General features: G+C 37.2%; 1 protein-coding gene across 1 annotated transcript in view; it reads left to right on the top strand.

Moving 5' to 3' along the window:
• notch1b (notch receptor 1b) overlaps window positions 1-20,473 on the top strand; it is a 122,932-nt gene extending 102,459 nt beyond the window's left edge. The window contains 8 exon segments of the mRNA XM_056458743.1: window positions 1,308-1,456; window positions 2,299-2,512; window positions 4,904-4,994; window positions 5,088-5,250; window positions 11,726-12,024; window positions 12,941-13,088; window positions 14,300-14,397; window positions 15,816-20,473. Of these exon segments, the coding sequence (XP_056314718.1) occupies window positions 1,308-1,456; window positions 2,299-2,512; window positions 4,904-4,994; window positions 5,088-5,250; window positions 11,726-12,024; window positions 12,941-13,088; window positions 14,300-14,397; window positions 15,816-17,099 (2,446 nt within the window). The 3' untranslated portion in view covers window positions 17,100-20,473.
• Window positions 20,474-21,645: the final 1,172 nt, after the last annotated feature.

The following is a 21,645-nucleotide window of genomic DNA, read 5'->3' as shown; positions in this document are numbered from 1 at the left end:
TTACTCACTCTTGATTTTAATATGTTAACTAACATTTCAAAATGAGACTTAATTGTAAAGTATTACCTGTTGTAATTTATAATCATTATGCAACGTCATTTGGTTATTTTCTCGGAACATCTATATACAATAAAGTAATACACTAAATATTTTTTGTTATAATACCTGTTAAGGGTACTTTTTTGCAGCTTAATTTTGTAAGTGTTGTATCGTGAATCAATGTGAATTAAGGTTTATATGTGTATGAAAGCTGAAATGAAGTCTCTCAGTCATGTAAAGCAATTGTATCTCTTCAGAATGCTTAGATTACACAGGCTGATTCATATGGATTTATTTTTTGATCTATTGATCAACGGTTTAAACATATTGAGTCATCAACACACTGAAAATACTTCATAATAATTTCTCAGATTTTATTAAAAATATCTTCATTTGTGTTCTGAAGATAAATCTGTGAAGTGCTTTAAAAAAACTTAAAGGGATAGTTCACCCAAAAATTTAATTCTGCCATCATTTACTCACCCTTAAATTGTTCAATACTTACTTAAGTTTCCTTTTTCTGTTAAACACAAAAGAAGATAGTTTGAAAAATGCTGGCATTCTTCAAAAGATCTTTTTTTGTGTGTTCAACAGAAGAAAGAAATGTTTTAAAACCATATTAGGGAGAGGAAAGGATGAACAATTTTCATTTTTGGGTGAGCTATCCCTTAAAGGATAGATATTTGAATCCTTGGCTGAATCTAATACACTGTAAAAAATGATTGGTTTTACAGTTTTAGTTGAATTAAATAAACTTTTCTAGTCATCTCAACTTATATCAATCAAACTGACAACAAATATTAAGTTAAACCATTCATAACTTTAAAAAACTTGTATTAAAATAAGTCAAAGCAAGGTGGATTAGTGGTTAGCACTGTCGTCTCACAAGAAGAAGGCTGCTGGTTCGAGTCCTGGCTGGGCCTGTTGGCATTTCTGTGTGGAGTTTGCATGTTCTCCCAGTGCTCCGGTTTCCCCCACAGTCCAAAGACATGCGCTATAGGTGAATTGGGTAAACTAAATTGGCCGTAGTGTATGAGAGTGTGTGTAAATGTGAGAGTGTATGGGTGTTTCCTCAATACTGGGTTGCAGCTGGAACGTTATTCACTGCGTAAAACATATGTCGGAATAGTTGGTGGTTCATTCCGCTGTGGTGAATAAGGGAATAAGCCGAAGGAAAATGACTGAATAATTCAAAGCAACATATAAACATTTGCTGTCGTGACTTTGCAAACTGCTTTAATTAAATTAATTATTTCGTTTCCCATCAGCTCTGTGGTTTATCTGGAGATCGACAATCGCCAGTGCTACCAGCAAACCTCCGAATGCTTCCAGAGCGCCAACGACGTGGCGGCATTCCTCGGAGCGTTGGCTTCCAGCGGCAGTCTTAAAATGCCTTACGTCATCGAGGCCGTCACAAGTAAGTGTTCGGCACGAGCATTGTCGTGTGCCTCACGTCTTCCCATAATGCCTTTAATCAACACTAGGCCTCCTATCTTACTCAATGTATTCAATACCACCCCCCCAATCCCCAACCTTTAACCCCACCGCCTCCTACCGCGGATTACAGGGATCGCTTTGAAGTTTGTAGCGTTTCTTCCTTATAACAATGAAGCAAGTGTTCTTTGTGCATTAGACAGACTAAACAATCAATGCACTGGTCTGAGGGCAGATCTGCTACCTCCAGGCACCCAAAATAGTTAATTGATGCAAATCATGTCAACTCGTTTGGCCCGACATGACACATACATGCATGGCGTGAATGTGAAATGATGGGGGGCTGCCGCAACCTTAACCTAGTCGAACGTAGTAGGACTTAACGCATCTCCAAGGGTTTAGATGAGCAGAGTTTATCATTTCAAAATCGTTAGTGGAGAGAGTGTGGAAAAAAAAAAGAAGAGAGTGGAGAAAAATTGATCGGGAGTGTGCTAGAAGTTGGGAGTCTTTGTTATCTGGAAAATCCTAATAAATCCTTCGTCTTTACAGCTTAAAGTGTGCGCGGTAATTTGAAGTTCATTAATCCCTCCCTTTTTTTCCCTTAAAGAAGAACTGGTAAAGTTGTCTCCTGGTACCCTGGGCTGAGAAAAGGGGAGAGGAGGTGTTCATTCGTTTTTTTTCCCCCCTCGTCCTCCTCCTTTTTTCTTATTTGCCAGCTTTTTTTGATGAGAAGCGGTTAGCAATTCTGATTACCGCATAGTTTGTCTGCTCATCTTTGGAGCATATTCTTGACTCTTGACATGTCAACGGTTGTTCCTGTGGCAGGTAAGATCGATGGACCGTCGCCTGTAGAGCTCTATCCAGTCTACGTGGTTCTGGCAGGACTGGCGCTGCTGGCCTTTGTCGCCATTGGGATGGTGGCGTCCCGTAAACGGCGTCGGGAACACGGACAGCTTTGGTTTCCGGAGGGTTTCAAGACCAGCGAGCCCAGCAAGAAGAAGAGGAGAGAGCCAGTCGGAGAAGATTCAGTCGGTTTGAGGTCAGTTTGAGATTTCCATTTCAGCATTTGTTGAGCTTAATCTCATCGTCTGAGTGCTTTTAGCAAAACGCCGGACCTTGAATTATGATTAATACTTTAGATATGTTGTTTTCTAGATCTGATATGTATTATTTTTCAGGGTTTCAAATCAAATTTAAGACTTTTTAAGACCATGAAGATATAAAATTCAGAATGAAGACCTGTTTAAATTGTTAAGACATGTAAGACAATGTTTCAGTGAATTGAAGACTTTAAAATTGTGTTTTAGAAATTTCAGATGTTCAGTTGAAGTCAGAATTATTAGCCCTCCTGAATTATTAGCCCCCTTGTATATATTTTTTCCCAATTCTATTTAACAGAGTGATTTTTCAGCACATTTCTAAACATTATAGTTTTAATAACTCATTTCTAATAACTGATTTATTTGATCTTTGCCATAATGACAGTAAATAATATTTGACTAGATATTTATATTTAGATACTAGTATTCAGCTTAAAGTGACATTTAAAGACTTAATTAGGTTGATTAGCAGGGTATCCATGGGGTCATAAAGTCTTTAAAAATCTCAAAGCTATATTTTAGGCCTTAAAAAATCTTAAATCTACTGATATATTGTGTTGTAGGTCCTTTACATTCATCCATTCATTTTCCTTTGGCTTAGTCTCTGATTTATTTACAAAAACTAAATGTATGAACAATTGTTATAATATTAGTTATGAATAAAAAGTTTTATTGAGATGTATTGTTGCTGATGGGATGTGTGTTGGATTGATTGAGTAACTTTACATTCGTCCATTCATTTTCCTTCGGCTTAGTCTCTGATTTATCAGAGGTCGCCTCAGTGGAATGAACCACCAGCTATTCCAGCATATGTTTTACACAGCGGATGTCCTTTTAGTACTGGGAACGGTATAAACAAAGGAACATTAAGACCTGTTTAAATGATTGAAGACATACAAGACAATGTTTCAGTGAATTTAAGACTTTTTAAGGCCTAAAATTGTGCCTAAAATTTTACGACTTTTTAAGACTCCGTGGACTCTGTCTTTAAGGTGTGTTGTAGGATTAAGTGAGGTTTTGGTGGTTGTTGTGTTTGAGTGTGTTTCAGATGTACAGTTGTAAGTCAGAATTATAAGCCCTCCTAAATTATTAACCCCCTTGTATATATTTTTTCCCAATTCTATTTAACAGAGAGATTTTTTCAACATATTACTAAACATAATAGTTTTAATAACTCATTTCTAATAACTGATTTATTTAATCTTTGCCATGATTGCATTCATAATATTTAACTAAATAATTTTAAAGATACTAGTATTCAGCTTAAAGTGACATTAAAGGCTTAATTAGCAGGGTATCTGCAAGAGTCTTAAATCTCAAAAGCTGAATTTTAGGCCTTAAAAAGTCGTAAATCTACTGAAATATTATGTTGTAAGTCTTAAATCTTTTTTAACAGGTCTTAATTTTACTTTGTTCATGTTGGTAGCAGCTACCCAATCTGGCTATTAACACCGATAAAATCATCAACAATTGATCTCAATAAAACTTTTTTATTTAAATATAGCATTTAATTACTTTACACTAACATTTGCTTAAAAGTTCTTAATTTGTTAACTGCTGAGGATACTGGCCTGACCTTTATTTTTATTATTATTAAATTATTATTATTGTCGATTAAAGTAATTGACAGCTATGTTTCGTTCTACTCTTGGTAATGGTTTTAGGGTTTGTGAATGGATATATTATAAAAAAAAATATTCATTATTATTGTTTTATTAAATGTATTAAATTTTAATCATTTTTTGATAGGGCAAGTGAAAATCTTTTCCTAACTGGGATATTCGAAAAAACAGCATTTTAGCCCTGTATATATCTAAAATTTCATTCATAATGGTCTTAAAAATGTCTTAAAGTCTAAAATTTATCTTGGTGAAACCTGCAGAAACCCTGATTAGGCAAGTTAGGGTAATTAGGCATGTCATTGTATAACGATGGTTTGTTCTGTAGACAATCGAATAAAAATATTGCTCAAAGGGGCTAATAATATTGACCTTAAAATGTTTTTTAAAAAAATTAAAAACTGCTTTTATTCTAGCCTAAATAAAACAAATAAGACTTTCTCCAGAAGAAAAAATATTACAGGTAATACTGTGGAAAATTCCTTGCTCTGTTAAACATCATTTAGGAAATATTTTGAAAGAGAAAGAAACAATTCACTGGAGGGCTGATAATTTTGACTTTAACTGTATATGTGAGCCGTACATAAGACATTTATCTATAACTGGTTAATATATTATAACATTTTGATTCTGAAGTACAATGATGGAAAGTTCATTTGTTCTGTAAAAGTTATCGCAGCACCTCTAATGATTTTTTTCTTCTGAAAACAGGCCACTTAAGAACTGCTCAGACATTTCATTAATGGATGACAACCAGAATGAATGGGGAGAAGAGGAACAATCCGACACCAAACGCTTCAGGGTGAGCAGAGCTGCACTTTACATGAAACCATCAAATCACCTCATTTCTAACATGTTCCGATGTTAAAAGAAATGTCTGGTTGTCTTCTTTCAGTCTGAGGAGCAGGCGATGCTGGATTTAGACGATCAGCCAGATCACAGACAGTGGACGCAGCAGCATTTGGACGCAGCCGATCTGCGCATCCCATCCATCGCTCCCACACCGCCTCAGGGCGAGATAGAGAACGACTGCATGGACGTCAATGCCCGAGGACCAGGTTAGACATGGTTTCTTTACTTTTTTATAACATAATAATGGTTTTGCTGAGCATTTTGACTTTTTTGGGGGTTGAAGTATAAAAATGTTAAAATTAAGTTAAAATTATTCGGCCTCCTGTGAATAATTTTAAAATATTTCCCTAATTGTGTTTAACAGAGCAAGGAATTTTTAACAGTATTTCCTATAATATTTTTTCTTCTGGAGAGTCTTATTTTATTTTGTCTAGAACACCGTTTTTTATTTTTTTTACAACCATTTTAAGGTCGAAATTATTAGCCCCCTTAATGATTGTCTACAGAACAAACCATCATTAGACAATGACTTGCCTAATTACCCTAATTAACCTAGTTAAGCCTTTAAATGTCACTTTAATCTGAATACTAGCATATTGAAAAATATCTAGTCATGGCAAAGACAAAAGAAATCAGTTATTAGTGATGAGTTAATAAAACTATTATGTTTAGAAATATTATAAATCTCTCTGTTAAACAGAAATTGGGGGAGACAATAATAATTCAGGGGGGTTAATAATTCTGACTTCAACTGTATGCCATTAAAGTGTAATTGAGTGTACACTATTTTAAACACCCTAAGCATCTTCGGACATTTGATGACATATTAAAAGCCATTTTTAATCCAGGTTTTAATCAAATGTTAAGAGTTTTTAATAGTATTATATGAGCAGTTGTTTTATATTTACTGTATTCTGTTAAATTTTTTACATAAATATACAGTATTTGTGTTTAACTATAAACGTAATTAAAGTGTAATACAGCTCTAGATTACACAGCACCTGGAGGAAACTCATGCGAACACAGGGAGAACATGCAAACTCAGAAATGCCAACTAACCCAGCCGCGGCTCGAACCAGCTGCCTTCTTGCTGTGAGGCGATTGTGCTACCCACTGTGCCACCGTGCCGTCCCTGATTAGTTCATATGAAATTTACATTTTTTCAAATTGTAATATTAATTAGGGCAGCATGGTTAGCACAGTGGTTAGCACTGTCGCCTCACAGCAAGAAGGTCACTGGTTTGAGTCCCAGCTAGGCTAGTTGGCGTTTCTGTGTGGCGTTTGCATGTTCTGGTGTGGGTTTCCTCCAGGTGCTCCAGTTTCCCCCACAGTCCAAAGACATGCGCTAATTGGGTAAACAAAAGTTGGCCGTAGTGTATTGGGTTATGGCTGGAAGGGAATCGGCTGTGTAAAACATATGCTGAAATAGTTGGCGGTTCATTCTGCAGTGGCAACCCCTGATAAATAAGGAACTAAGCCGAAGGAAAATTAATGAATAAAATTATTTGAATTAATTGAAATAATCATTTTATTAAATAAATAAATTTATCCTTACAATTAGGTAATTATAAAGATTTTTTTAAAATTTTGTAGATTTTTACAAATCTTTTTTCCTGTTTATCTAACAAAACAAAAATAGTTATATTCATTCTGATATTCCTGAGAACTCAACCAGTGTAAAAGATGTTCATTGCTTATGGATTACACCTGTTCTCCGGTCTGCACTCAGTGTGTGCGCGCGCGCTGTCGAGTGCTAGGATGAAGCACTGAATTGAGCTCTAAGTAGGAGTTAATGCTCAGGGCCCTGTGGGAAACAGAATCCACTTCAAAGGCTCTGTCTGAAAGCCGTAAACCCTGGAGACTGAGCACATTTTTACCAGTCTTAACGATTCATCCTGCGATATCATTCTGCTTACATGTGTTTTATTAATTAAAACCGCTCCCATTCTATAATCACAAGCATACCCCTGACAAACACAAAGGCAACGTTCTTTTGCCATCCCATCGCAAGCTGTTTTTCCTCTCTTTGGCCTTCATGTGGATTGATGTTTTTAAATCGACCAAATCAGAGCCGATCTGGGAATAGCTATTCTTTTGAAGCCAAGAAGCCCCTGTCGAAGTCAGCAAAGAAAGCAGCTTCTCAAAGGTGATAATGCTCAGTTTTACCAGCGGTTGAAGTTTCAAAGTGTGGCCTGCGTCTCTGAGCTTTATCAAACCGCCACGCTTGATTACTGTCGGTTATCGAAGCGATCTGGGGTGATTCAGAAAAGCAGCACGTCAAATCCAACTTCGATTTGTTTGTTTCTTTGGTTCGTCACTTTAAGGGAAACGTTTCTTTAGGTTTGCTGTGAAACTAGTTCTTCTCTAAGAAAATGTTTTTTTGTTCTGGGAATGGAGTTTCATTTCCTCTTTCCTCACATTGTTTAGTAGAAGTAGCAATAGATACGCTAGAGCGCATTTGCACAAAGAGTCTATTAACTGTTAGTTATAGAGTATGTATTTTAAAACTGGGAATGATACGTAAAATGTTTAATAATGTGGTTCCTAGTTATTTGGTGAACTATTTTCAAATGGTGAGGCAACAGCATTCATACAGTACTAGGAGTTGGGATTTTAATATTTGTCTATTTAAATTTAGAAGTCTAGTGGGGAAAAATATGTTTTTATATACAAGTGCAATCCTGTGGAACAAATTACCAAAATCGATCAAGGAAATAAAAGATTTAAGGAGGTTCAAAAATGTAATCCAAAGATGGTTGTTTGATGAAGATAAGTAGTTTGCATGGTGGACAAGGATGTTTTTATTTTATATGTTACTGGATTGTGAATAGGGTTATAGCTGGGAGGCCATTCGCTGCATAGGAAATATGCTGGATAAGTTGACGGTTCGTTCCACTGTGGCGATCCCTGATTGATAGAGGGACTAAACCGAAAAGAAAAATGAATAAATGAAGGAATGTATTTGTGAATTATTTTGTTCCTGTCCTAAAATGTATGAGGTACTGTCTGTTTTATGCATCATCTGTATTTTAAAGTCATATTTTGTTTTATTTAACAGCGAGGATCACAATGGAAACAAGCCCAGGGCTTTATTGTGTTTTCATCCTGGACAGTTTTTATTTCAAAATGTATGGGACCAGGGGCGTAGCAACCGGGGGGGACGGGGGGGATCCGTCCCCATCACTTTTAGAGACAGACCATTTAGAAACAGGTGATTAATAATTATATGAACATATGATCTCATACAGCCGTCCCCCCCCACTTTTAAAATGTCCGCTACGTCCCTGTATGGGACACTTGTACAGCTTGTCTAAAATCTGTCAAATAAAATTCAATTCAATTCAATACCGGGAATTTGTGGTAATGATATATAATTTTCGAAAATGGTCTTTTCTATCATCGTTTAATCACATTACACTTTCCTTTTTTATCATTTGAACACAGAAGAAGATATTTCAAAGAATGTCAGGGACTGGTAACCATTGACTTCTTTGAGTCAATTGCTTCCGGTTACCAACAAACTTCAAAATATCTTCATTTGTGTTCAAAGAAAACTCATAAATGTCTGGAACCACTTGACTTGGGGGTGAGTAAATGGCAGATTTGATTTTTGTGTTTAACTATCGCTTTAAAGAGTTCCCCCAAAATTTTAAATTACAATGCTTACTCTTTACTTACCCTCAAGTCAAGTGGTTTTGCACCTTTATGAGTTTCTTTCATCTGTTGAACACAAAAGACGATATTTAGTTTGACCTCCATTGTTGGAAAAGCATATACTATGGAAGTCAATAGTTACATGCTTCCAACATTTTACAAAATATCTTCTTTTGTGTTCAAGAGAAGAATGAAACTCATAAAAGTACAGGTGTAAAGTGTAAAAGTGTAAGGGTGAGTAAACGACAGAATTTTTTGTCTAAATCTCTTTAGACCTTGATTTCAAAATGACATGGAAAACCACATTCAAAACTACTAATCGATTTGATGTCAGTTGTCTACCTTGATGTGAAAATGAAATGAAATTAACATTCATTAACATCAAATTGACAAGTTTAACATCTAAAATTGGCATCAGAAAAACCTGTAATCGTTTTTGATGCCAATGTTAGATGTCAATTTGATGTCATTTTTTAATCAAGGTATTTACACACATTGTACGAAAACAAAATGCTTTGTTTAACTACAGCGGTTTGAACTGTAATTCTGCCAAATGACTATGATGGTGAAAAACTGTACATTTCTAATCAAACCATATTTCTTCAATTCACCAAAAACAGGACAGTTATTATAGCTAAAAATGTGGGAGAGCGTTGCTATTATGTGAAGATAATAGGGAGAGAGAGATAACAGTGAGTAGGCCCCAAAGAGAACCTGATAACAGTAGAGCCAGAGAAGATAGACTCCAGAGCAAGAGAGTGCAGAGCAGGAAAAGAGAAGGTTTACCACCTATTTTGTATCATTCTTGACCATGTGAACAAAGCCCAAATACTGAGGAGTACAAACTGCCAAATCAACATGTGACCACGTTGTAAAACCCCCCCAAGGTACACACACATCTAGCCAGGTACTGTATCAGGATTTGCCTTTGGAATCTGTATGAACAAATGCATATGATGATTTGCACTCTTACACCTGTGTAGTTTGTAATGGAAGATGAATGAAGCATTTCTTATATTTTAATACTTTTTGTGTCATTATTTAGGTGGTCAAAGAGGAATTAAAATGTGGATGTCAAATGGGCGTCTAGGTTTTGACATCAAATTGATTTGTATTTTTGACGTGTGTTTAGACTTCACACTTGATGTCAATTTAATGTCATTTTGACATCAAGAAGTCCACTGGAAAATTCTCCCTAGTTTAAGTCGAGTCTGTTGACCACATTAATCAAACACAACCATACAACAATATAACCATTGTCTGTTTAACGGAAAGAAGATTTTGTTCAACACATTTCTAGTCATAATAGTTCTAATAACTCATCTCTAAAAACTGATTTCTTTTATTTTTGCCATGATGACAGTAAATAATATTTGACTAGATACTTTTCTAGTTACTAGTATTCAGCTTAAAGTGACATTTAAAGGCTTAACTAGGTTAATTAGTTAAGTTAGAGTATTTAGGCAAGTCATCGTATAACGATGGTTTGTTCTGTATACCAGTGGTTCTTAAACTTTTAAGCTAGCGACCCCCAGTGTAAGATTGTCAGGAACTCGCGACCCCCCACTACCAAAACATATCCAAACAATAAAAATAACTTATTTTAAGTTTTATAAACAGATTTATTGCGTTTGAAATCAACACTAAATCAAAACTAACAAGCAAATATATATATATATGCATGCGTGAGGAAAATATGTCTCAATGAAATCCCGTTATCACAAGAAAACACATTTTTATAGCATAATTGAGTGACCAAAAGTTACACGGACGAACCGCTCACCGGCCCTGCACGCACTGTTTGACATGAATTTATTAAGGAATCTGTTAACAATACGTTAACTGTACTGTGTTCTCACACCAGGTGTCGGATTTTGCACAGATGCTTTTGACATATACCCTATTATTTGTATACATCATTTTAATAGCAATACCGCTCTTTTCATGAGCTGCAATATTAGTTTAATCTTAGTCAGTGCAAGCCCTTTTGCGATAGTGTATGTGGTGTTAAATTTTACATATAGCTGCCACTTGCATGGCTAACAGCGTCTGGCCATTAAATAAAGGATTAAACAGAACCTATCATGCTTAAAATGTGTAGATGTGGCAAACTGTTACCTGAAAGTTCCGTCCCACAGACTTTACAGTGAACGCTTTAGTTATTATCATAGCAGACTTGTAGCCAATGGAAGTCTTTTATCCACTCTTGGAAAAGTGTAGATGGTGGATTAACATTCACCACTTGATCAGTAATCAGATGTGCCATTATTTGTAGCTTTAGCTGCTTTCTAAAACTAAATCTGTCAGAGTTGTTTTCATTTTCTCATCTTCAGCGCGTTACATTTTCGCGGTTGTATCTCCTGTCATCTGAAGGCAGAAGGCGTTGACTGAATGATTCAGTCTAGCGCAGTGGGCCAATAAGAAGAGCGCGAAGGCGGGACAAGTGTTGCCGGCTTTGTTTACTGCAGCAAGTTGAAATGACAACAGTTTTAAACTGTTCCTGAGCGCTGCGTTTCAAGTGCAAAGATGCATTCTGCCTGAATGTGTCCTAAATACTTTATGAATTCATCAGTGATATACTTTCACTTATAATACTGAAAAATATTTATTATAATCACTGAAAATTACACAATTTTTAAATCACTCTCGCGACCCCTTGAAATTATTCTGCGACCCCTAGTTTGAGAACCAATGCTGTATACAATCTGAAAAAATAATTGCTTTAGGGGCTAATAATTTTGACCTTAAAATGTCTTTTAAAAAATTAAAAACTGCTTTTATTCTAGCTGAAATAAAACAAATTTCTTGATATACTTGCTTTATCTCCAGAAGTAAAAATATTATCGTTATTAATAATATACTTGCTCTGTTAAACATCGTTTGGGAAATATTTGAAAAAGTGAAAAAAGGAGGGCTAATAATTTTGACTAGAATACTATAGACAGCTACGAGCTATCAGACTATAATAAAAATTCTCTGCTACACAAATACATAACAGACACTTTCTCTCTTGTTTTCCCTCTCTAGATGGCTTCACTCCTCTGATGATTGCGTCCTGCAGTGGAGGAGGGCTCGAAACGGGAAACAGCGAGGAAGAGGAAGACGCTTCAGCAAACGTCATCAATGACTTCATCTATCAGGGCGCCAATCTTCACAACCAGACAGACCGCACGGGTGAGACGGCTCTACACCTGGCTGCCCGCTACGCCCGCTCAGATGCTGCGAAACGGCTGCTGGAGGCCAGTGCTGATGCTAACATCCAGGACAATATGGGCAGGACTCCATTACATGCTGCTGTGGCTGCTGATGCCCAAGGCGTCTTCCAGGTATGTGGAACAATATACAGTAGGGGAAATATGTATTGAACACGGCACTATTTTTCTCAGAAAGCATATTTCTAAAGGTGCCGTTGACTTGAATTTTTCACCAGATGTTGGTCACAACCAAAGAAATCCATATATGCAAAGAAAACTATGCTATTCTATGTGTTATAGAATAAAATGACACAGGGAAAAAGTATTGAACAAATGAAGAAAGGGAGGTGTAGAAAGGCAGTGAAAGCCCAGACAGCAGCTGAAATCTCTCAGTAGTTCTTCAGCAACCCTCTGCCCTTCCTCAGTGTAAATGAATATTAGCCGCTTCAGTTCAACATCTACATTAGCGGGATGATAAAGATGAAACCAGGGTGGACATTTCAGTAAGACAATGTCCAAAACACAGCCAAGGAAAGTCTCAGATGCTTTCAGAGAAAGAAAATCAAGCTGTAGAATGGCCTAGCCAATCACCTGACTTGAATCTGATTGAAAATACAAATTAAAGCTCAGATTTGCTATACGAGACCTACAGAACCATCAAGATTTTTACACTCTGTTGAAGTCTGTGAAAAAATTCACACGTGAGCAATGCATGTGACTTTATTCTCCATATGAGAGGCGTCTTTAAGCTGCCATCACCAAAAAAAAAACCTTTCATATGAAGTATTAAATACATTTCAGCACTTTTTCCTCGTGTCATTCCATTCTTATTACACGTAACTCAGATTTCAGATTTTTAAGTTTGTATTGTTTGGCTTTTTATGAAAATCTGGTTCAATTCCATGTCAACAGCTCCATTAGAAATATTATTCCCAGGAAAAAAACATGATGTGTCGAATACTTATTTCCCCCACGGTAATGCAGTTGATGCAAATGATATTGCTTGTGTCTGTTTTCCTAAAGATGTTACCTCTTGTTCCTCGTGCAGATTTTGATACGGAACCGCGCCACAGATCTAGACGCCCGCATGCATGATGGCACCACACCTCTGATACTGGCAGCCAGACTGGCTGTCGAGGGCATGGTGGAGGAACTCATCAACTGCCATGCTGATGTCAACGCCATTGATGATTTTGGTATGATTATTAGACTGCCGTGCATCATTCACTCTTTCAGTTATAGTAAATGTAGCTACACTACCAGTCAGAGGTTTTAAACATGATTTTTATTAGTATTTCCTTATAGATTTTGTGAATGCTCTCGTTGAAGGAAATTTTTATTGGGGTTTTTTTGCAGACAATGAAAAATTGTGACCATGAATTATTATTATTATTGTTATTATTAATATTATTATTATTATTGTTGTTGTTTTATTATTATTATTATTATTATTATTATTACTGTTTTATTATCATCATTATTAATGTTATTATTATTAATTCATTCATTCATTTTCTTTTCGGCTTAGTCTCTTTATTAATCTGGGGGTCGCCACAGCGGAATGAACCGCCTATTATTAATGTTATTGTTGTTATTTTATTATCATTGTCATTAATATTATTATTATTTTATTATCACCATTAATATTATTATTAATATTATTATATAATTATCATCATTAATAATATTATTATTGTTATTTTATAATTATTATTATTTTATGATCATTATTATTATTATATTTTTATTAATATTTTATTATTATTATTATTATTATTATTATTATTATTATTATTTAATACTTATTATGTATTATACCAATCCAAAAATGAGTGAAGACATTTGTGGTGTCAAAAATGTAAGCATTAGAACATTTTATTCACTATAAAATCTTGAAAAAAATCATAATGTAATATTAAAAAACATTTAAAAAATGTAAGCAGTTGAATTATTCTTAACACTGATGATAATAATAAGAAATGATTCTTTAGTATCAAATGAGTATATTAGAATGATTTCTGAATAATCATGTAATACACAGCAATAAATTACATTTAAAACGTAAGAAAATTGTAGCTTCATATTTATATTTGTTTTATTTTTTAATATTTACTTAATTCAATTTCAGTATTAAACAGTTTAAAATGCAAGTAAAGACATTTGTAATGTTACATCAAATGCAAAAACCTTCTGTTCATCAATATCCTGAAAAAGTATTGGTTTCCACAAAATAAATTGTTACTGTTTTTATTTTATGTCTTTGTTAATTCTAATGACTTGTGGAACTTTTTTGTGGAAGAATTAATCCAAACATCATCAAATGTCAGATTTGTTACTGTATTTAGTTTTTCTCATTAAATGCATTGTAATAGCACATGCTAAAGTGTTTTCTGTTTGTGACACACAGGTAAATCTGCTCTTCACTGGGCTGCAGCTGTGAACAATGTAGATGCAGCGATGGTATTGCTTAAGAACGGGGCAAATAAAGATATGCAGAACAATAAGGTGAGCAGCACTTGATTCTTTTCTATAATGCTATGTTCAGGTAGACACGTCACACCTCACATATAAAGGGACAGTTCAGGCAAAACTGAAAATCCTGTCATCATTTACTCCATTCCTCCATTTGTCCTAAAGCTGCATGACTTTGAACACAAAAGAAGATATTTTGAAGAATATTGTTGACCATTTGGTTTATGGTGTCCACTAACACCGCGTCTTAACTACATGCGACGCGATACCAAACACGATGCGACAACACAAAAGAAACGTTTAAATACCAGCCATTCATTTAAATATCAGCCACTGCACTCCCAATATAGGTTATAATCTAATTAAACATACATTAAATTAAATATAATCTAATTTCCTGTCTGATATCGCTACTGTCCTATCATAATAAAGGTCAAAAAACCCTTAAAAATAATTCTAAACAAAAAAAGTACATAGGCTGAGTGACTGTTTCTTGTTGGTTTGCGCTGACTTTCGTTTTCAAACCTTCTGCTAGTTATTTTATTTCAAGATCTGTGGGGAACTATCTGCTTCTGCCTTCAGTATTAGGGCAAGAGATGTTACGTAAAATGGTGTTCAAACTCACTTTGGTAGCATTTAACACTGAATAAAGCGCATAATATGTACCTGAGGTGACCGCTGGCATAGTAGTTTATGGCAGTGTTTCTCAACCACGTTCCTGGAGAACCACCAGATCTGTTCATTTTTCATGTCTACTTAACCAAACACAGCTGATTCTGATTCATCAGCTCATTAGCAGAGACTGAAAGACCTGTTTTGGGTGTGACAGAGAAAGGAGACATCTAAAACATGTAGTGTTGGTGGCCCTCGAGGATTGTGGTTGAGAAACACTGGTTTATGGTGGTGTTTTGCTGCGATGATTCTAAAATAGACATTCTGCACGTCGCAGATGGTTAGGATAAATACTCCTTCAGGATTCGATTTAACCCTTTCCTCTCTGGTGCACAGATTTACAAAACAAGTTCAGAACATGAAGCTAGAGTGTCATAGCTTTCAAATGATGCCTTGTTTTTGATGCCTTGTTTTTGATGGTTGAATATTTTTAATCAACCAAGGTAATAAATTCTACAGACATGCACAGATGGCCCGTATTCAGGCCGATGCCAGTTGTTAACATGGAAAAGATTCCTTTTATTGCATGTCACAGCATGTGATAGGAGTGTTAGGACAAAAAAATAATGTAGTTAGGGACCAAAGAAATATTATGGAAGTCAATTGGGACCATCAACTGTTTGGATACCAACATTCTTGAAAATATGTGTGTTCTGCAGAATAAGAAACTCGTACACTTTTGAGATAACTTGACAGTTTGTACATAGTTTGGGTGAAAATAATGACAAGAAGCCATTTTCATAATGATCGTGCCTGACCAATTATTTTCCCATGTTCAGGAGGAGACTCCTCTTTTCCTGGCAGCAAGGGAAGGAAGCTACGAGACGGCTAAAGTTCTTCTGGAGCATTTCGCTAACCGGGAGATCACCGACCACATGGATCGACTCCCACGGGACATCGCTCAAGACAGAATGCATCATGACATTGTGCGCCTCATCGACGAATACAACCTGGTGCGTAGTCCTCCCATGCACAGCGCCCCGCTATGCACCACCCTCTCCCCACCCCTCTGCTCCCCCAATGGCTTTATGGGCAACATGAAGCCCTCGGTGCAAAGCAAAAAACCCCGCAAGCCCAGCACTAAAGGCATCGGCTGCAAAGACGGCAAAGATATGAAAGTCAAAAAGAAGAAAGCGCAAGACGGAAAGGGAAACTTATTAGAAAGCTCAGCTGTTCTCTCTCCGGTAGATTCCCTAGAGTCGCCTCACGGGTATATTTCTGACATCGCCTCGCCACCCCAGATGACATCACCCTTCCAACAATCGCCCTCCATGTCGCTCAATCAGCTACAGGGAATCTCAGACAACCACATGGGTGTCAGCCATCTTGGAATTGGCAACAACCAAGATCTTTCCCATTTACAGTTTGATCCATTGCCTCCACGTCTCACTCATCTTCCCGTGGCCGGATCGAATGGTTCAAACGTCATGAACGGCCAATGCGAATGGCTAGGGCGGATGCACGGTAGCATGGCTCCGCAAAACCAATTCACAGCCATGAGGAACGCCTCAGGTCAACCCAACCTTCACCAATCGGGTTTGATGACGTCGCACCACAATGGCCGCCCTGCCACACTCTCTCAAATGATGAACTATCAAAGCCTGCAAAACACACATCTAATGCAGCAGATGCAGCAGAGCATGCAGCCGCGGCCCCAGCAGACCGGCGTCCAGCTGCAGAGCCAGAGCCAGAACTTCATCGGGGGTGATCTGGGTGGACCGGAGCTCCAGCAGAGCGCGGGGAACAGCATGTCCATCCACACTATAATCCCCCAGGAGACCCAGCTGCTCAACCCGTCCTCTCTGGGGTCCAGCATGGCGGGCACACAGTTCCTGACGCCACCTTCCCAACACAGTTACACTCCTGCATTGGATGCCAACACTCCCAACCACCAACTCCAAGTGCCTGACCACCATCCTTTCCTCACGCCGTCTCCCGGTTCTCCAGATCAGTGGTCCAGCTCGTCGCCCAATTCCAACATGTCCGACTGGTCAGAGGGTATTTCCAGTCCTCCCACCAGCATGCAGTCGCAAATCGGACACATGCCAGAGCAATTCAAGTAGAACAATGAGTTTCGCTAAATGAAGGCACATTCCGTAAGCCTGCTTATACTGAAGGGTCTTTTATATGCCTCTTGTACTAACCTTTTTTTTTCTTTAATTTATTGTTATTTATATACTTGTCATCATTTCTTTTTAAATTTGGGCACAAGAAATTAAATCTTAAAGTCGGCATGAAATGAAAGTTAAAATTGTTGATTTTCCGCCTATTGTTACATACATCCGAATCAAACGGTTTGTGAAATTAGGAAAAAAATGTAGGGCGGGGCTTGATTATGTCCGAATGGATCATTGGAAGCTTTGCAAAATTGGGTAATATTTGAATGCCAGTTTGCGATGAGTTGTGGAGAATTAGGGCTGGTTTATATTTCTGTGTTGCTCTGCAATAACACTTCCGAAACACTAGCTGGCAGTAGGTTCTTATGTTCGTTTGTGTCGAGTTTCTTTGCTGGTGTTTTGTTTTTTCTGGATGCTACCGTACAATGTACTAAAACTCGCTCATTCTGAGGTGGGAACCAGCGGACGTGCAACAACTTTAATCATAAGGTAAACACAAAACAAAAGTTCTTTGTTTTGAAGAGCTCAAGACACTTGTAAACACTCGTTCCAACGGAATCGCGTGGCTCTCACCCCCGCCCACACTCGGCAGCGCTACAAAGCCAACCAATGACGAAGCTTGCGCTACGTGTCGTTGCGATGTGTAGTTACATTTTTTAAGACGTGTGCATCAATGCGACCGCACGAAGGCTGCGCCGGACCATATGTGTGCACTTGATGCAGAAGTATAAATGAGCTTTACTGTCCATCGTATGGTTGTCATGATACTGAATTTCGGTACTAATCAGTACTGAAATTTAAAAAATGTCCATTTACTGCTAACCTTTGAGCGCTGTTGTCTGTACGTGCTCAACATCGCTGAAATATATCACTGTTGGTCAAATTAAATGTTTTCAAATGCTAAATTTTACAAATGGAATCGTACTATTAGCTTTTTAAGTGTGACGTCATGCGAAGCGGCTTCCGGGTCTAAGTGCTCTACCTAACTGTATAGGGAGTAATAAACAAATGGCAATAATAAACGTTTATAAAGCGATGTAATACTTTCAAAAATCACGATCGCAATATATATATATATATCCATGCCTAATATCCGATGGCTAGAAAGTGATGGATTTTTTATAAATTGTTAAAATATTGATGTCTGTGATGCAGAGACTGTTGTGTACATCATGATTTCATATAAAAGTCACTTTAATGTGTGATATGACTAAAAAGTGGTCATAAACGAATGTTTACACAATTCAAATGAGTAGCGACTTGGACCCAGAAACAGTTTTCCGTACGTCACGACTTAACAAGCGGATATTTGTTCGAACCACTAACTCACGTGTAACAAGACCTGCACTGATGGCCCCACCCTAAAGGACTGATACCCCCATCTTAAAGGCAGACAGTGTGACCAGAAGTGAAGAAAAGTTGTTTCGAGGGGGGAGGGAAGGTTATGTTATTTTATAAAAAAATTATGAGCATTATTATGAAGTAAGGATTTTGAAAATTGCAGTACGGGCGATGCGGTGGCGCAGTAGGTAGTGCAGTCGCTCACAGCAAGAAGGTCGCTGGTTCAAGCCTCAGCTGGGTCAGTTGGCATTTCTGTGTGGAGTTTGCATGTTCTCCCTGCGTTCACGTGGGTTTCCTCTGGGTGGTCCAGTTTCCCCCACGGTCCAAAGACAGACGGTACAGGTGAATTGGGTAGGCTAAATTTTCCGTAGTGTATGTCTGTGTGAATAATTGTGTATGTGTTTGTGGAAGGGCATCCGCTGCATAAAACAAATTCTGGATAAGTTGGCGGTTCATTCCGCTGTGGCGACTCCAGATTAATAAAAGTACTAAGCTGAAAAGAAAATGAATGAACGATTGAAAAATTGCAGTACCAATTGGTACCAAAATTCAGTATCGCGACACTAGTCCACCGGAATTACCGTCAGTCAAATTAAATGTTTTAAGATGCCCGATGATGAGAAAGAGAAGCGGAATCGTACTATCTTTGGACCATTAGCTCACGTGCAACAAGACCAGCATTGATAGCCCCGCCCTAAATCAGACCATGTGAGCAGAAGTTAAAAAAAGTCATTTTGAGGGGGGAGGGAAGGTTATTGAAGTACTGTACGTCAATTATAACAAGCACTACTATTTACATTTTTATTTCATGCCGACTTTAAAGAATGAAGAAGGTCAGTACTGTTGACAGTAATACACTGTAGTCAAATGGGTAACACACTGGGTATTTATTGGTCTTAAAATATGCCTGTATTTTATTTTGTTTTGTTTTTTTGTTCAGTTGATCGGCCATCTTTTCAGTTTTATTTGAACTAATATTGTAAAAACGTTGTACAAATGCGAAGGTCATGTACGGGCATTTTAGAGAGCATGTTTTTGTACAACAAACTTCAGTGTTAAAGTAGACTTATGTTGTCTGAAACAAGCTGCTTTTCCGTTACTGAGACGAATGAATTTGCTATGATATTTGTTCTCGTTAGGTTGGTATGTGTGCGTCACAAGGTTTATACTACAAATAAGTAGCGGTATTATAATTGAACATTTGTATAGTTCAAAGTGATTTTTTTCTCTTTCTTTCTCCATTTCTTGTATGATAAACTCTTGCAAATGCAGATTTTTGTAAACGTCCACTGTGAGCGTGGATGTGAAAGTGAGGATCTGAGCTATTTACAGGAAATACTTGACATTAGCTTGTATGAAACAGGTGGTAATGTCAAGTCGCTTGTATCTTTCCTCTGGTTTTGTAGAACTGGTCACGTGGCCAACAAGTGTCTGGGATTTATGAGGTGTTTCAAATTGAACTTCTCTTTACTGTACTTCCAGTTTTGTATCTTCGTTCGAGCCTATGGCTGATGTATATAGATATATTTTATGCGTTGTCATGTAAACAGGATTTTGTTTCAGAAATCTTAAGTGTGCCATGGAAATTTGAACTATTTTAATGCTACGTAGTTATGTTTTCTATCATACGCAGAACGTCTATTTTATAGATAAATCTAAGAATATGTATACACAAGAATGATTAGAGGATACACCAGAAAGAATAACATAGATGATTTTTGACTTGATATTTATTGACCACCAATAATGTTCTATAAAAACAAGTTAAAAGGTCCCTAAAGGGATATGGTGGTGGTGTCATATATATCCTCTTTAAGCCATCAGTACTTCTGAGTTCATCGGATTTGAACAGCACTGAGTATAAAATGTCTGTAAATATTACCCATCTGCTAAAGTGTAGTTTACATGCAGAGTATTTGTCAGTTCTACTGTCTGTACAGTTTCTATGAATAATAAAAGATCCCATTGTGTATTCAGAATTTTGTTTCCTTTGTTGTATTTCTCAAGTCTTACTGCACCAACACTTTCTTTTCTCTAGCATATTTTATTTGTATCAGGGATTAAACCGTGACATTAACTCAAACAACACAGTAGCATTCAGTATTTTGGCCAAGCTAACAATGCTATGTTTAGTTGTTGCTATTATCCAGGGTTCCCACAGGTCACAGAATTCATAGATTTGACAGAAATATCATGCAATTTTAAAATGTCTATTCCAGACATTGAAGGTTTTTTGTATAAAATCCCTATATGTATACACTACTTGACACAAGTCTTGTCGTGGATCCCAGTTGTAAGAGCAACAAATAATAACTTGATTTCTAGTTGATCATTTGGAAGTATCAGAAGGTAGATTTTCCTGATGAATCATCTGTTGAACTGCATCCCAATCATCACAAATACTGCGGAAGACCTACTGGAACCCACATGGACCCAAGATTCTCACAGAAATCAGTCAAGTTTGGAGAAGGAAAAATCAGGGTTTGAGGTTACATTCAGTATGGGGGCGTGCGAGAGATCTGCAGAGTGGATGGCAACATCAACAGCCTGAGGTATCAAGACATTTGTGCTGCCCATTACATTACAAACCACAGGAGAGGGCAAATTCTTCAGCAGGATAGCTCTCCTCATACTTCAGCCTCCACATCAAAGTTGCTGAAAGCAAAGAAGGTCAAGGTGCTCCAGGATTGGCCAGCCCAGTCACCACACATGAACATTATTGAGCATGTCTGGGGTAAGATGAAGGAGGGGGCATTGAAGATGAATCCAAAGAATCTTGTTGAACTCTGGGAGTCCTGCAAGAACGCTTTCTTTGCTATTCCAGATGACTTTATTAATAAGTGATTTGAGTCATTGCAGAGATGTATGAATGCAGTCCTCCAAGCTCATGGGAGTCATACACAATATTCATTCTTTTTCCACTGCACCATGACTTTATTTTCTATACTGGACATTATTTCTGTTAAGTGACGAGACTTTTGTCTAAGCAAAGTCAGATCTTACTGTAGCTACTAATTAAATAATAAAGACAGGCATGAGCGTATTTTATTTTAGTAAAATAAGCATAATCTAGAGGCCTGTGCCTTTCATACAAGCCACTTCTGATACCAACCCTGCTGAAAACCCCCCCCGGCTTAAACCAGCCTAGGCT

Source organism: Danio aesculapii, chromosome 5 (genome assembly GCF_903798145.1).
Source record: "Danio aesculapii chromosome 5, fDanAes4.1, whole genome shotgun sequence".
Lineage (NCBI taxonomy): Eukaryota > Metazoa > Chordata > Actinopteri > Cypriniformes > Danionidae > Danio > Danio aesculapii.
Note: the sequence above shows the minus strand (reverse complement) of the source record. Positions and strands in the feature narration are given on the sequence as shown.